The 18222-nt window shown below is 34.4% G+C and overlaps 1 protein-coding gene across 8 annotated transcripts in view; it reads left to right on the forward strand.

Annotated features, from left to right (window-relative positions):
• Positions 1-18222, forward strand: part of Lcorl (ligand dependent nuclear receptor corepressor like) — a 95940-nt gene that overhangs the window by 16315 nt on the left and 61403 nt on the right. For all 8 annotated transcript variants that reach the window (XM_048364767.1, XM_048364763.1, XM_048364768.1 and 5 more), the window contains exons 2-4: positions 13337-13402; positions 16211-16290; positions 17316-17445. In XM_048364767.1, the coding sequence (XP_048220724.1) occupies positions 13337-13402; positions 16211-16290; positions 17316-17445 (276 nt within the window). The remainder of the gene's footprint in view (positions 1-13336; positions 13403-16210; positions 16291-17315; positions 17446-18222) is intronic.

An 18222-nucleotide genomic window follows, 5' to 3' on the forward strand; every position in this document is an offset into this window, starting at 1 on the left:
TTAGGAATAAAAACTGACTCACCTTCCCCACTTTCCATCCACTTTTGTCTTTATAAATGACTTATTTTTGCAGAATTAAATAATGAATCAGACAGTTCACTAAGATAAGGCACAATTTATAATATAGTAATATGCTTTTGAAGGTTTTTTGGTTTTAAAAACTGATTAGTCTTTCAGGGTACCAATGGCTTACTCATGTAATCCAAGCTACTCAGGAGGCTGAGATCTGAGGGTTTCAGATTAAAGTCAGCATTGAAGGAAAGTCTGTGAGATACTTATGTCCAATTAACTACAAAAAGCCAAAAGGGTTGGTCTGGGAATATGGCCTAGTGGCAAGAGTGCTTGCCTCATGTACATGAAGCCCTGGGTTCGATTCCTCAGCACCACATATATAGAAAATGGCCAGAAGTAGCACTGTGGCTCAAGTGGCAGAGTGCTAGCCTTGATCAAAAAAGAAGTCAGGGATAGTGCTCAGGCCCTGAGTTTAAGGCTCAGGACTGGCAAAAAAAAAAAAAAAAAGCCAGAAGGGGAACTGTAGGGCTGGGGATATAGCCTAGTGGCAAGAGTGCCTGCCTCGGATACACGAGGCCCTAGGTTCGATTCCCCAGCACCACATATACAGAAAACGGCCAGAAGCGGCGCTGTGGCTCAAGTGGCAGAATGCTAGCCTTGAGCGGGAAGAAGCCAGGGACAGTGCTCAGGCCCTGAGTTCAAGGCCCAGGACTGGCCAAAAAAAAAAAAAAAAAAAAAAAGAAGGGGAACTGTAGATCAAGTGGTAGAATGCTAGCCTTGAACAGAAAGGTCAGAGACACACTGTAGCAGCTTCCATTGAAGAATCTCAACTGTCCCTTTTCCTGGTCCCACTCCATCCTGATTGGACAAGTCTGAGACTAGTGTCCAGTCTCTGCCTCTGGAGCATCTCCCTGCTGTTGTTGCTACACGAGGCACACGCTCTTACCAATACTACAAACTCTGGGATTGAGTTGCCAGAAAATAACCATCTACCACAGACCACATCAGAATACCCTTCCTATCCCTTTAGGATATAAGAATCTGACCCCATATTGTCTTACTGACGGTAAGGATATTTCCTTGTGGGGTTTTCCCCCCATTTCTTTTTCCTTTGCAATCTTCTTGCCCCACACGTATTGCATAATACTAAGCATTGCAAACTGCACATCCCAACTAAAGAGCTGTTGAATGAATAAAATTGCTTTCATCTGTCAGCTGAAAAATGTTTTCATGGAAAAAAAAGAAAGAAAAGGTCAAAGACAGTGTCTAGGTGCTGACTTCAAGCCCTAGAACCACCACAAAACAAAACACAAAAATCCTCATTTTGCAAGTTACCTCTATTGGATACTTGAGTCACATTTCTCATTTGTAAGACTTTCTTATTTCTAGCCTTGTTTATACTGAATTTGTCTTCCACAAGATTAAGATTTTCATCATTGTTTTAATCATTAAGGCCCTTATTAACCATTCTCTCTCATGTCACTTAAATGATATGATAGCATTTTTTTTTGTTTTTACCATTTTTTCTTTCATTTTCTTTCAGGGTTTAGTTCTGTATTCTTTCTCATCAAACATTTTGTATACTGTTTATTGATTTTTCTTTATTGCTTTTTTTTCTTGCTCATAAATATACTTACAGACATTGTGAAGGCTTTATCAACTGTTTTAGTGTTTGGTACACTCATTTCTCCTTTTTTGCATCTTATTTAAAAACTCTTCTACCATCTTATTGAAAAATATTGTGTTGGAAGTGGTGCTGTGGTTCAAAGTTGTAGAGCACCAGCCTTGAGCAAAAAGTTCAGAGATAGTGGCCCAGACCCTGAGTTCAAGACCCATGACCAATTAAAAACAAAACAAAACAGTGAAAAATCATTGTGTTAAGTATAGATGAATAGTTTATCTTGCCCTACAACCAACTCCTCCATTAGCTGTAAAATTCAACTACATATTTTAGGTTGAACCAGCATGACATGGTAAGTATAATATAAAGGTGTATAGTATTATTTCTCTTTATTTCTTTATAAATCTAGATTTTTACTATTAACATTTGCGTAAAATGAGGCATATCAGTGCTGATGCCATTCTATTTTGACAGTTGAAACTGGATAATTCTTTGTCATAAAGGGGTTGTTTTGGTTATTTAGTAGCATCATTGACCTCTTCCCATAAAAATGGTACCAATACTTCTCTGTGTACACTCACATTTCAGAATGTAGAACCTTCAAGGCTTTATAATAGAAATACTTTTCTAATAGAGGCACCTGTAGTTCTTAAGCTAACAGCAAATAAATCCAACATGTTTGCAGAAAGAAACAGAGCAGTAAGACACTACTAAGGGAGAGGTATTGGTAGCATTGAAACAAGAGAAACAGAAGTGCTAAACTAAGCAAGAAAATAAGATGTAAGCAGTGAGGAATTTCAGAAAGCTACTTGATGTGAAGAAAAATTTGTAATAATGAAGTTTTGAACACAGATTTGTCTGCATTCTAAAAATTATTTTGAGATCTAATGTCTTAAACCCCAGAGTGACCTTTTTTCCTAATATTTCTAATATTTATTCTGAGGCTAGCTAACGAAATAAGATATCATGTTCCTTTTCTCCTTGGAACTTATGGAACCTAGTAGCATTTATCAAATAAAAATATCAAATAAGGATTTACATTATTTTTTCCCATGATTACCATCAGTTTGAGTTGAGGTCAGAATTCTTGTCTTTTCATGCTCATTAATTATGTCCCCAGTTTCTGAATACCTAGTAGACATGTGATTATAGAATTACCCCCCAAAGACTCCTGAGTTGCAAATGTCCTCAGTGGGTAGCCCTTATTGAAAGATGATTGGTTCATGACAGTGCTAATTTGGTGAATCATTGAAGAACTCGAGGCTGAAGGTTAGGAGTTAGGGCCTAGCAGAAAATAGATGAGGTTGCCTACTTCATTTTCTTAGCTGCCATTAGTTGAGCAGCTCTGCTGTACCATGCATCCATTATGTTCTGCCTCAAAACAATGGGGCTGGTTGTACAGTCACTGAAACTATGAACCAAAATAAACCTTTCCTTCTTTAAGTCACTTGCTCAAGCATTTTGTCATAGCAGTGAAAAGTGACTAACATAGCCCGCAGATATATGTTAAAACAAAAAAATTTATAAGTTGGAAAGAGACATAAAAATTACAGTTTAGGGGCTAGGAATATGGCCTAGTGGCAAGAGTGCTTGCCTCGTATGCATGAAGCTCTGGGTTCAATTCCCCAGCACCACATATATAGAAAATGGCCAGAAGTGGCGCTGTGGCTCAAGTTGGCCGAGTGCTAGCCTTGAGCAAAAAGAACCCAGGGACAGTGTTCAGACCCTGAGTTCAAGGCCCAGGACTGGCAATAAATAAATAAATAAATAAAATTACAGTTTATTAGAATTAAAGTTAGTATTCCAAAGGGACTAATAAAAGACAAAGTCATGTAATAACGAGTCTAGTGTAAAGTTAGTTTCTACTGGATGAAATTTTAACTTGAGGCAGTACATCTTAGACAAGATTCTAAGACTGGGTAGGAGTTCTGCAGACATGTTTTGGGAGTGGTTGGAATGTAATGTGGCTGAAAGACAACTTACGTTAATATCTGAAGTGATACACAATGGCATTTTTCAGGGATTTGAGTATTGGCAGGGGTATCTGTTAAGTTTATATGATTGACTTAAAGTTGTACATGTTCTACTTTAATTACCCACTGTTTGTATCTTACCATCACTTGATAATGCTTCACTTCTATAATCATACAGATAAATATCTCTATGAGCATGATGATGAGAAGGGATTACGTAATATTCAGCAAATTTAGGCCTTCAGAAATTTTATTAGTGGGCCAAAGTGTAACGTAACATAAGAAAATAAACTTTGAATGTGGAAGTAGTTCAGATCTTTGCCTTAGACTAGTTTTTGTCCCTAGGAATGGTGTAAACAAAACATTTTTCTTTGTGCCTACATGTAGTAGATTTGATGATTGTATTTTCCAGACTGGAAATCTGGTTGCCATTATTTAAGGAAAGAAAAAAAGTGCTTCTCAGTGGTGTTCTATTTTTTAATTATGGTTCTGGTTTGATTTGATTTGGGATTCATTACTCCAGCAGTATGAGACTCATGAGTTATCATATATTAGAATTCTACTTTATCATTTTTGAATGCACTGGATTTCCTGAGACACTCTAATTTCAAGTATTTGAATTGAGCAAATGATTGTGTGTGTGTGTGCGTGTGGGGGGGGGTGTTAACTCAGTTGAGTTTGGCAACCCTTTGGGGTTTGGAAAGGACTGGAAAGGGCCTCAGTTCCCACCTGTGTTCATGCCTGAGCCACGATCTACCTCGTTTTAGACTTCCTGTCATTGCTGACATCCCAGGCATGCACAACCATATACAGCTTACTTCTGGAGACGAGACTCCTGGATTCTTGTTCTGTACACCCACTGGTTTAATTTGCCTTGGTAAGGCAACTTGCACAGGTCTTAATATACCTTGGAGAGGCTCATTTCTGGTGTTGTCTGTTTGTTGTTCTAGAAGTTTTCTCTACATTCTCAAAGTTTGTAAATTTTCTGTTATTACTTTGCTGAGTGTTTGCCATGATTTTAGTTTTCACCTCTTTCTCATTTCTTTAATCATGATTTTTAGGTTAGGTCTTTTGCTGGTGTTTCAGCAGTTCTTACCTGTTCCTTTATCTTTATTTGAGTGTTCTTTGTCTACCTTGTTTTCAGGCCTTGGTATTCTTTCTTCAGTTGGATCCAGTTTTTGAAGAAACTTTCATTACTATTTGACTTGTTGAGCTTTTCATTTCCAAAAGTTTGACTTCTAGGATTTCTATATTTTTTGGATGATTCATTCATATTTCACATTACCCTCCTATTTTATTCAGTTAACCATTTATATTCCCTGAAATTCATTTGGTTATATATTCATGTCTTTTTTAATTTCCTTAATCATTCTTATAGTCATTGTTCTGAGTTATTTGTCCTGGATTTTATCTACTCACTATCACAATTGTCTGTTAGTATAGAACTGTTAACTTTTGAAAAGTCTGTGCTTATTTTTCTCCATGCTTCTTCATTGGGATTTCCTCATCTGGGTTCAAGTTGTTGGTTGGAAGTTTTAATCATGTGTCATCTTTCTTTGGAATTATTTTCAGTATTCAAGCAGAACTCCTGAGTCGAGGAGCTTGTTGCTCACTAGTAGACGGAGGGAATAGCTCAGTAATCATGTATTTGGCCTCTGTGCTTAGAACCCTGGGGTTGATTTCCAAATCTTCTTAGATTGAGGGAAAGTAGTATGGCCTCGTAGAAGGATCAGTTGTCTGCTATTAGGCTGCTTTTTCTGTAGAAGCTACCATTCTTTGTACACTAGGAACTACTAGCCACCAGCTTTACAGCCTAAGGACTAAGGTTCTCACTTACTCCATAAACCCTTCTACCCCCTACTTTGTGTCCCTAGTGACAGCACAAATATCCAAGCCTACATGTGTCCCTGAATATATCAGAGACTCATAGGGCTGGAGGCAAATAGAGCATTGAGTTTTGCACTTCAGAGGGAGAACTGTGGAAATGAAGCACTCTGCTTATTTGTCTCATTGCTTTCAGACTCTATCCAAAGGTTCATGTCTGCATCAGGGAAAGGTTAGGTACTCAGCTCCAATAAAGTGTTTTGTTGTTGTTTTAACCTCATTGAATTTAGTCTTTCACAAGTATCCCATGTACCCACTTAATAAAATCTATTACTCTGGAAGAAAACAAGACAGTTCCAATAACTGTAAAGAGGCGATTTTTGTTGTTGTTGCTGTTTTTTGTTTCTTTTCCTTTTCTCTTCATACATTTATCTGTCCTTGGGAAGATAAGTGGGAGGCACAGAAATGGAAGGACAAAGAATAAACAAATGCAACAGTGCTCACTAGACACTGTATTGAAAATGAAATATACAACTTGTGTGTCGACATGGGAGGGAAAAACTAGGAGAGAGGGAGGGAAGGGAAATGTACTCTTTACCTGAACTATATAACTATAATACCTCTATGTATCATCTTTAGAGCAATAAATTTTTTAAGAAAATGGTAAAAAGCTCTGCAGAAGAAAATCTTTTTGTAATAAAGATAAATTATCTACCAAACACCTTCATCAAAAATTACATGTGTTTTTGATACATTAGAAAAATTATATTTGTAATCAGGTACATGTCAAGGATGCTCACTGTTGCCAGTTCTATTCACCATAACTAGAAGCAGATAACCAAAACAATAAAATTAAGAAAAGAGTAAGAATATGACTTGAAAATAAGGGTACAAGTTTTGTGTTTTTTGCATAGTTATTTATATAGGACATTTTAAGAGAAACTATGTTTAGTATAAAACTGGTAGTAGTAGTATTGTCAAGGATTTCAAATGTAACCCCATCCATGTACAAAATGAAAACAAAAGGTGTTTTTGATGTTAGTATTTTTCATGGTCATAAAACTGTAAGGTGAGCTAAAGTAACTAATAAACCTTTTTTAGGAAGATTCGAAAATGTTAAGGATATTGTAAGAAATCATAAAGCAGTAATGTCCACCATATAGTGGTAATATTAACTTAAAGAGAGACAGACCAATAGAGAGACTAAAAATAGATGGGCAAAGAAAAAGATACATTGGTACTAATGCTACAAAAGTGCCCAGGCTTGAAGAAAACATTTGCAGATCATATAACAAGACAATAATAGGGTCAACTCAAGTAAATAGGCAAGAGAATGCACATTTCACTATATAGCATACACAAGCTGCTAATAAGAACATGGGAGAAAATATTCAACACCATTAGTTACTGAAAAATGCCTTTCGCACCCCTCTAGTATGGCTGTAATCAAGAAGGTTAAAAAAAAAGTTGGTAAGGATGTGAAATTACTGAAGAGAATATACAATGCTGCAACCACTTTGGAAAAGTATTTAGCAGTCTCCTACAATGTTATACATAGTATTACCATATGACCCACAAGTTATATTAGTAAATTACCCAATAGAGATAAAAACACACCTTACAGTAGCCTCAAACTGGAAAACTAAAACCACTCTCAAAGTTTCATTAAATATAAATGATGAATGGTTGCAATATTTCCATATAACCGAGTACAGTTCTGTAATAAAAAGGACAGAAATGTTGACGGTTAAACCTTAAAGACTTTATAATCCATGAAGGAAGCCAGACATAAAAGTATATATGTTATAATTCATTTGTAATATCCAGGAAAGGCAAGTATTTAGAAGCAAAGTGAGTGAATTTTAGGGCAGTAAGTTTACTTCAGTAAGTTTACTTCAAAAGGCTACTAATTTAAAAAAAAAAACCAGCAACATACTTTACACCCATTTTAGGATTTCATGAGTACAAGTAACATACCAATCAACTTGAGAGAGAATGGTGATTGGGATAAAATTGACTCCGGTAGAATGTAACATTTATAAAATCAGTTCTGGTGGATTAGGTAACTATTTGTGTACAAACAGACACATTAAATAATTATCTTTGACTTAAATTTTTTCTTATGCAAGAAAAACACACAAATCATAAAACAAGATTTTAAAAAACACTTGCACATAAACACAGTAAGTTCTGTATGAAAGAACACACATAAAATAATAATTGAGAAGAGTTTGCAATTTATGAAGTGGCCAAAAAGGAAAGCTCAAAGTAGACTACTTGAAACTTTGTTGAACCTCAGTAATCTGGCCAGTGGGTCTTGCCTGTAATCCAAGAGGCTGAGATCTGAGGATCTCAGTACAAAGCCAGCCCAGACAGTGAAATCCATGAGACTCCTAACTCCAGTTACGCACCAAAAAAGCTGGAAGTGAGGCTGTGGCTTAAGTGTTAGAGGACTAGCCTTGAGCAAAAACATTCAGGGACAGCACAGACAGCACCCGGGTCCTGTGTTTAAGCCCCAGGACTGGCACAAAAGGTAGGTAGGTAGGTAGGTAGGTAGGTAGGTAGATAGATAGATAGATAGATAGATAGATAGATAGATAGATAGATAGATAGATAGATAGATAGATAGATAATAAAAGACAAGACTTGGAGAGTAAAAACTAAAGTTGATCATTAAGTCCCCACTGTATGTATAGATAGGTAGGTAAATAGGTAAAGATAGATAGATGAATACTTGGTAGATAGAAGCAAGCTCAGAGACAGTACCCAGGCTGCAAGTTCAAGCCCCAGTACCAGCATTTAAAAAATGAAAAAGCAAAAACACCAAAACTATGAACCTATTTTTTCCTCAAGGAATGATTTGGGGATTTATGGTGCTGGTACTAGGGCTTAAACGCCCGGATTCACACTCTTGCTTGGCCTTTTCACTTGTTGGTGCTTTATCACTTAAGCTCCTACTCTATTTCTGGAATTTCTCTGGTTAATTGGAGATTAAATACGCTATATTTTGCCCAGGAAGGCTTTGAACCTTGATTTTCAGACCTTAGCCTCTTGAGTAGCTAGGATTGAGCTAGGGATTGAGCTAGAGTTGTGAATGGGAGAGACAGTTATGAACGTTGAGGTGACTGTGATCAAAGTATATATACATATATATATACACACATATATGTATGATTGAAAATATTGTATGAAAGTCATTAGCTTATACAATTATCTGTTACATTAAAAAGGAAAGAATTATATATAATAAACGGATTGAGTGGTGAGGAGGAACATAGAAAATGAAAAAAGTTAGTAAATACTAACCCAATAATAACGTAATTGCATTAAATTTTAATAGGATAAACATTAAAATTATCTAGCAGGGATTTTCAGACTAGCTTAGCTTAGAATAGAAATATGGGTCACAATTTTCATATTGATGGAAGAGGGACAAAATAGGATGAGTATTCAATTTGAAAGATTTTTAAAAAGAAGGAAAATAGAACTGTATAATCTAGACATAACTAAAATGAAAATAGAGGATTCAACCCCAACTATATTTAAAGCTTTGTTAAATTATGAAAAAGTGTCAAAGGACTTAAATTCTCCTATATGTAGTTTAATAATACATACAAATTGTAAAGGAGTAACTGAAAAGAATCTTTTCGTATATTAAAAAAATAAAACATTTTCATATACCAGTAGACCAAATAGTTGAATGCAAAAATTATCACTAGAAATAAAGATGATCATTTCATAATTATAAAAGGTTTTGTTCTCTAGAGAGATATATTAATTATGAAGTTATGGTCACTTAATGACCTAGCTTCTATACATGAAAGGCAAAAGCTTTGAGAACCTTAAAAAATAGACAAATATAATTAATACACTATTTTGCATACGTTTATCAACAACCCATAAAACTAATGGACATAACAATAAAAATGCATGACTTTAAAAAGTTAATGTGATAAACAGGACACTGCACTCAATAATTTTAGGATATGCTTTTGAGCATATGTAAAGAATTTTCAAAAATTGTCTATATTGACCTCAAAGCCAATGAATGTCAGGACATTCTTACAGATTGGTCATATTAGATTTTTTTAATTGGCTAAAATGTAACTAAGTTAAAATTATTTTGGATAAAGGCTCCTTATTTATTTGGAAATTGAGAAATACACCACTTAATACTCTTAGGTCAAAACAAAAGTCATAATGAAAATTAGAGAATATTTTACATGACTTAAAGAAAATATGATATATCTGAAGTCATAACACGAGCTGAAAGGAATTTGTAGATTTCAGTTTATATGTTAGAAAAGGAAGGAAATTTGCTTGATCCAAAGAAAAAAGAAAAACACAAAAGAGCTAATGAAGAAATCATGAGGGCTTTTCAGATTCTGAAAATAACATTGAAAAACTTTTAGTGCATTTATTTGGGGAAAATAAGCATGAATACACTAAGTAGGTAAAACTTTATGTGGATACATTGAAAAATTGCAATGGAAATGGACACGTTTCCAGAAGAATGTAAGAAATAGAGGGCTGGGAATATGGCCTAGTTGTAGAGTGCTTGCCTTGTATACGTGAAACCTTGGGTTCGATTCCTCAGCACCACATACATTGAAAAAAGCCAGAAGTGGCACTGTAGCTCAAGTGGTAGAGTGCTAGCCTTGAGCAAAAAGAAGCCAGAACAGTGCTCAGGTTCTGAGTTGGATTGGCAAAAAAAAAAAAAAAGAATACAGTGATCTCTCGCCTATGGGGGAATTACTTTTCAGACACACACCCCCCCCCCCACACACACACACGATAGGTGAAAATCTTGAAGTGGCAGCTGGCTAGAGAGTCGTCCCTTGCTATATCACAGTTCACTTACTGCTACTTGGCAGATTTTTACCTATTGTGGGGATTTCTGGAACATAACTCCCTTGATAAGTGAGGGATCACTATTTACATGTTTTTTTTAACCCGCAATACGGTGCAGCTGCAGTATGTCAATAGAATATAGGACATAGAATATTTTTAATGAAAGTTAAATAAATTTGATGAGTTGTAGGCAATTCAGAATGATGTTTGTACCACCTGTCTTCTGGCATTTCTCTGTAATATTGAAGCAAGTGATATTACATTTCATAGAGAATTTCTTGGAGAATAGAAATAGAAGGAATTGTGTCATTCTATTATGAAAATAGCCTAACATTGATATTATAAGATAGTTTAAACAGTGAACTAAACTACATATTGAAAGTGAAGGAAATAGGATATTAAATGTAACCAGCATATTAAAAAATCACACAATAGTAGGTATTAATCATGTATTAAGTCATTATGAAGATCATTTTGATAAATTGATAATACATTTGATAAAACTCAACATTTATTCATGTTAAATTTCTAGCAAGTAGAAATAGAAGGAAGTTTCCTGATGTAGTAATATTTACTTTAAGAGAACACAGGAAATACTACATTGAGTGATGACATTTTGAGTGCTTTCCCACTTAGATTGAGTATAGGTCAAAGATAGCCTCTTTCAGCATCCTTGTGGAAGTACACCAAAGCAGTAAGGCAAGAACAGGGTGAAAAAAAGCAAGTATTGAAAGTATTGAGGAGGAAAAAAATCAGAATTAGGTACACAGGACAGGTCATACATTTCTCTATGTATAAAGTATCTTACGGAATCTACAGAGCAGTTTATCAGATAATTAAGTGTAATTACTAGATACACAATATACTTTCTATAAATATGCAAAAAAAAAAAAAAACCCTCAACAACCTTTCAGTATGTTGCCTAGGTTCTAACTTCCTGTGCATCCTAGGCTGGCTTCAATTTCACTACCCTCATGCCTCTGCCATCCCAGTGCTAAGATGTCAAGACATCATTCTGGTGTAAGAAACAAGATTATTTTGTCAGTACTAGGGGTTTGAACTCAGGGCTCAGGGCCTTGTACTCACAAGGCTTAGATGCTCTTCTGTGTTCCACTGTTTGAGACATGCCACTAACTAGCTTTGCTTTTTTCTGGTTATTTTGGTAACCAGCTTTCTGCTCGGGATGGCTTCATATTGTTATTCTATGGATCTAAGCCATCTCAGTAGCTAGGATTGTAGGCATGAGTCACCAGTGCCATAACAAGAAAAACAAAACTCACCTTTTAACTAGATAAAACAGCATTAACACTACAGTTTGAAAAGTGTGTGTGTGTACTACATGTCTGCCAGTCTTGGGGCTTGAACTCAGGACCTGAGTGCCGCCCCTGTGCTTTTTGGCTCAAGGATAGTGCTGTACCAGACTTAAATTTGAGAAAATATGTATTTTTTATTTTTAGTTGAATAGCCCTATACAGAGAGAGGCTATAAATGTTGTCTAATATGCCAGCAAATAACATCCTAAAAAATTAATTTTCAGTAATATTTTGAAGTACATTGCTCACAAACTGAAATTACAATATCTTAATATTAGGACAGTTTGAGCTTATTAAGCCTGGTCTTTATCCAACATGAAAGTCTTTTCTATAACATCCTGGTAGCCCTCTTTGGCAGTCATTTATCCATTTTTCTTCAAGTTTTCACTTGTGCAAACTAGTACTAATTTATTCTACAAACACTTTATTTAGCACCTAATTTATTTCCAAAACACCATGCTGTGGTAACTGTCTTTATGAGATCTAAGATATTAACTGTAAGATACATCCTTGAAATGTTATCACGATTTTTGCTATGAAATACCATTGAGTTTAAGATGAATCTTGATTTAGAGATATTAAATGGTTAAACAGTTTAATTTAATTTATTAAATATATTTCTTTACATGTGTTTCTAATCTTTTACAATTTAAGAAAATCTTCTTTATCTACCATTACTACATTTGGTAGTTTTCTTCCACACATACTTTCATCGGTTCCTTTTTCTGGTTTGCCGGTTCTACTGTTCTGGCCTCCCCCATCCCTTTTGGATTCCTTTTAGTTTATTAAGATCCTTGAAAATGAACATGAGTAGAGACTTCAGAATGGGAAAATGTAAAATCTTAAAGTTAGTATATTTAGAAATTAGAATATTTGCAAAGCAGATTGAACTTAGGGTTTTATTAAACTTTTCATTAATTTTATCCTTAAAATTTAAAGCAGAGCATAGCAGTGAACAAATTTTGTGTTTTAATTTTTAAAGTAGTTTTATATACATCTTTGACAGCAGTAGTTTGTACCCATAGACATTTACTTATTCTTGTCATTGGGTTAAAGATGCTATATTTTATATTAATATATTTTGAAACAAAGTATACTATACATGTCTTCCACAAGAAACTTTCCTTCTTCACAGATTACTATATAACAAATCTTTTTATAATATATTCATGCATCACTTAATAGTACTATCCGTTCTGAGAAATGTGTTAGGTGATTTTTATCATTGTGTGAACAAACAGAATGTACTTGCACAAAGCAAATGGTATAGCCTATGACTCCCAGGATTCAAACCTCTACAGCATTTTACTGTACTGAATGCTGTAGGCACTTTTAACACAATAAGTACTTACAGAACTTAACGTGAACATGAAAAGGTAAAGTAGTAGGTGACGCTTAATTTCTCAGCTACATTATAGTGTTACATGACCACTATCCTAAATGAGTTTGTTGACTCAAATGTTACATGGTATGCAATCATATTTTAATGAAGGAATATTTTAAAGTGACATATTTTTTAAATTTCTAAATGTTTTTATTTCAATACTTTATAATTTTTTATACCTATAATTTGTGATACTGTATGGCTGTTTTTATTATATATTGTCCGGTTCCATTTAATTAAACTAGAAGAAAAACAACACTATTAGTTTGTTGAATTATTTGCTGGTCGATATAGAATTTTTATCATAAAATGGAACTTGTCCAGTGGATAATACTCTTTTCTGTCTTTAAAAACACAGGTTTTGAGAGTATCTTAGAAGGGCTTTATGGACCACGGCTACGAAGAGACCTCAGTTTATTTGAAGGTAATTTAAGTTTTAATATCTTGTCCCATTTAACAAATGAAAAATGGTTGTTCTATGAGATTATAGTCTTTTATTTAGAAAACATTTTTAAATAAATATATAATCAAAATATTTCTACTGCCCATTTTTTTAAAATACCCCAATAAATCAAAATGAAAACTTAAATTTGTCTTTCTTAGTAGTAAGATTTTATTTTTATTTTGTAGATTACAGGTTCTTTCTTACTTTATTTATTTATTTATTTTTTGGCCAGTCCTGGGCCTTGGACTCAGGGCCTGAGCACTGTCCCTGGCTTCTTCCCGCTCAAGGCTAGCACTCTGCCACTTGAGCCACAGCGCCACTTCTGGCCGTTTTCTGTATTTGTGGTGCTGGGGAACCGAACCTAGGGCCTCATGTATCCGAGGCAGGCACTCTTGCCACTAGGCTATATCCCCAGCCCCTGTCTTACTTTGATATAAGTTTCAAGTAAATCAATTATGCAGATGTGACTCAAATTAAATAAGTACTGAATTAAATGTCTTCCAAAAAGCTGTTTCCCAAAAGTTTTTAGTTTTTTTTGTGTTTATATAGTTGTATTTTTTAGTGAAACACTTAAAAATCTACTCCCTCCAAATTTTTATTGTTTTATACTTTCCCATCTTTCTTTTTCGTTTATGTGTGAAACAGTTATGGATGTTAGTAAAAGAACCTATTTTTCAGTGAACTTATAGGTTGGGTTTTCCTTATCTGTTGTAAACAGGACATTTTTTTCCTAATACTTGAAGAGCTAGAGTTGCCTTCAAACATTCAAATCCAGGTACTGCTTCTCCCCACCAAATAACATTTCTTGACTTATCAAAATCATTTTATGCTTAGCATGTAAGTTTTGACTTAGCTCTCAAAATCTATAGCATATCAATAGATAAATCTGAGTCGGCAGGACTTCAGGGTATGGATAGGGAAGGTGTCATTGCCACATAACTCCAGACTCCAGACTCAACTAGTTGTCGAATGGCGGAAGATCAAGAGGACATGGAAAATGGCATGCCTGTTTTTAAACTTCAGATTCGGAATGATACACTGTCATTTCTTCCTCATTTATTCGATGGTCAGAAAAGCTCAGTTTCCCTAGTGAGAAACTGCATGATCTTGTATTCAAGAACATGTATGATTGTCTCAGATCAAGAGGATGAAAATTAGCTGATCACTGGAGGCTCATGCCTATAATCCTAGCCACTCAGAAAGCCAAGATCTGAGGATCATGGTTGAGCCAGCTTAACTCCAAGTCCATGAGACTCTTATCTGTAGTTAACCACCAGAAAACTGGAAATAGCCCTGTGGCTTAAGTGTAGAGTGCTAGCCTTGAGCAGAAAAGCTCAGGGACAGTGCTCAGGCCCTGAGTTCAAGCCTCACAACCAAAAGAAAGAAAGAAAAAAGATGAAAGCTTATAAATAACCTGTCTTTCTTAAGTATACATTGAATCTACAAACCAACCTTATTACAAGTACAGTGGTACAAGATTTAAAATTCTGTCATAATAACTAGTCTTCGTATAATGTTTTAGTTTCTAATACATTTTCATTTGACCTAAATAGATGTAACCTATTTTTACATGCATAGTAATTAAAACTTTTGGCTCAAAAAATAGTGCAACTAGTGAATGTGTCTATTTCAAATCTAGTTGTCTTTCTATTAAATACACATTATCCTATCCTCTCGTTTTCTATGCTTTCCAGAGTTACATTAATAGTCATGATATCTCTGTGTTACTATTTCCATATTCTAACCAGATTATATGATCTTCTGTTCTCTGTATTTGGATTAAAGAAGTAGGGTTTTAGGAGATGACTCTAGCCAGTATTTTTTATTAATTGTCATTCTAAGAAAAGTAAGCTTTATTTTCTGTGATTTCTAGTAGAGACTTGTATTCAGCTTGTTTTTACAAAGCACATGAAAAAATATATGTGGCAAGCCAACATTTTTCAAATTAGTTACAAAGTAGTTCCTCAGATGGTATAGTTTGTGCATGAGGTTCTGCATGTGAATTTAGGAAAAACATTTAGAGGTTTGTTTTGCTGCAAGCTTTAATTTTGAAAATCAGTGTTTTGAAATATAGTTTAGAATTACAGTTTTACTATACTGTCATAAGATATCCTAAGCCAGAAATGTTTCTTCTCTTCTAGAAACTTTCTAATACAGTTAAATCATTGAATTGTAAGAAATAGTCTTGAGGAAAAAATAAGTTTTTGTTCTGGCTATCTATATTTTCCTAATTTCTGCTCTTTAATAGCAAAGCCTTTGAAAATACAATAAATATTTGATCGGATTTTTGATCTATGGATTCTTGCTTGTTTTCTTAAGCATTATCCCATGTTCTCAACTCTAAGGGTTTGGGTTTGTTTGTTTTTTCAATGCTTTAGCTTTGTTATTTTCATCATGTGCAAAATTATCTTCCTCTTTACATCTTTTCTGATTTTTTCATATGGAAAATAAAAATAATATACAGTGATTAGTTGAGTCTTTCAGGTTAAATAACAGTAAAAGCTTGTTTGTAAGCTGTTAATTTATTACTAGCTTAATTTATTACTAGCTTATTGTTCTTGCTATTTTTTCACATAATAGTGCAAGATTATCCTTCCTAAGGCCTTCTCATTTCTTTTAATGATGTCATCAGTTAGTCTTCTCCTCTTACTATTAGTAAAGATTTTATGTTTTCCTTTTTGCTTTTCTAACTCTTTTCTTTTGATATTGCTAGAGAAAGTGGTAATTAATTGTATTGGTTTTAATACAGCTAAAATATTTAATGAACATTTTTTTCCTCTCTTAAAGACTGTGAACCAGAAGAGCTGACTGACTGGTCTATGGATGAAAAATGTTCATTTTGCAACTTACAGAGAGAAGCAGTCAGTGTAAGTTTTAGTTCCATGAAATTACTTTTATAATAACTGCACAAGTTTAACACAGCTTTATTTTTTCAAAACTCATTCTTTTTTTTCCCTTCTCATTCTACATTTGTTTCCCTTTTGCCCCAGCTCATAAAATTTACTTGTAGACCAGTTTAGTATTTAGGTTTCCAGAGTTTAATTTGGAGGCTTACTTTGGTCTGAGATCACACAGTAACCTGATTTCTTAGGATAGTATGCCACTATTTTTTTTTATCCTTTTACCTAAGTCTTTGGCTACCAAGTACTTGCTGTGCAAATTATGGAAGTATGGATGCATGTCCACATACATGTCTATTCATATGGAGCATGAACTTGTACTTCCAACATCTTACATGATAGGAAATCCAGATTCTTCTTCATCTGTTAATGTGAGGACTGAGAAATCGAATTTGAAAATCTGTACAGATTTTGTTCAGAATAGTGGAGCAACATATCCACTTTGTTGTCAAAACTCTCTGGTAAGATTATGTTACTGGCATATCATATAGTGAATTCATTCAGCAAGACATCTTATATTTTACTTGCTCTTCTTTTTTAATATATTTTTTAAATACTTGCCATTTTGCTAAGGCATTAAGGCCTGTTTTGGCCCTCTATCATAACTAAATTTCTTGTGTGTGTATTTACTAGTCCTGGGGTTTGAACTCAAGGCCTGAGTATTGTTCCTGAGCTTTTTTGCTCTAGGCCAACACTCTACCACTTGAGCTCTACTTCTGGTTTTTTATGGTTAACTGTAAGACTCTCATGGATTTTCCTGCCTGGTCTGGATTTGAACTACAATCCTTAGCTCTCAGCCTCAGTTGCTAGGATTACAGGCATGAGCCACCAGTACCCAACACAAAATTTCTCTTTTCCTCTTATCCCCAATATTTTGTTCCTTTGATACATTTCCTCTTTTTCACACAGGGAACTTTTTTTTAAAAAAAAAATGACATTTTTAATGGAATGCCTTGTTTAAAAATGATTTTTTTCTTTTTTAATAATTTTAGGATTGTATGCCATCACTTGATTCTTCACAGTCAACGCCAACAGAGGAGCTATCATCTCAGGGCCAGTCCAACACTGATAAGATTGAATGCCAAGCAGAAAATTACCTAAATGCACTCTTTCGAAAGAAAGGTAATATTGCTGTGCTTTGTCATTTAAATTTTGTAGTAGAGATCTGAAATGATTGCATTTTTCCTGTGAAAAGTTTTTTTTTCCCCCTAGCTTCTCATTTATTATTAACTCTTAATATTTTTTCCCACATTTGTAGGGCTAGCTGGAGTCTTGGTAACTCTTGTGTTAGTCTTGTATTAGACAATTCCTTTTGACATCCTATTTTCAGATCTTTCCCTGACTATACCTCTATTTTTCTTTCTCTCTTATAGATACTTAAAAAAATTGTTTCTGGCTTGCTTTATTTTAATTGCTGTTTTAAGGACTTGAGAAGTTGTTGAATGTTCAATAAGACATAGATGAATTATACTGCAAACTTATCCCTCCTGTCACAATATGTAAACCATTTATTAGCCAGCTTGGAGTATATTTGCTGGCATGTAACTCCACTATTTATTTGTTAGGTTTCCTATGCATACTTGATATTTATGTCTGTTCTTTTTTACTTATCTATCTAAACTGTTCAAACCAAATGGGTCTTGTTTTACTTGTTACCTTACTTGACACACATTTGTCAATCAGAAGTATTTTTTATATCTTATTTGGGGAAAATAAAGAAATGTAGACTCTTCTGCTTCTTGTCCTTGGCCATTCCCATGGCAGTATTTTACAGTTTTCTTTTCCATTAGAGCTTTTGGAATAAGTATTTATTTTCTATTCTATCATTCAGCTTTTAGAGGTTCAGAAAACATTACTATATTCTCATGTAGGTATTGACTTTCTTTTACCACTCTTTTC

This window comes from Perognathus longimembris, chromosome 16, assembly GCF_023159225.1.
Source record: "Perognathus longimembris pacificus isolate PPM17 chromosome 16, ASM2315922v1, whole genome shotgun sequence".
In the NCBI taxonomy this organism is placed as follows: Eukaryota; Metazoa; Chordata; class Mammalia; order Rodentia; family Heteromyidae; genus Perognathus; species Perognathus longimembris.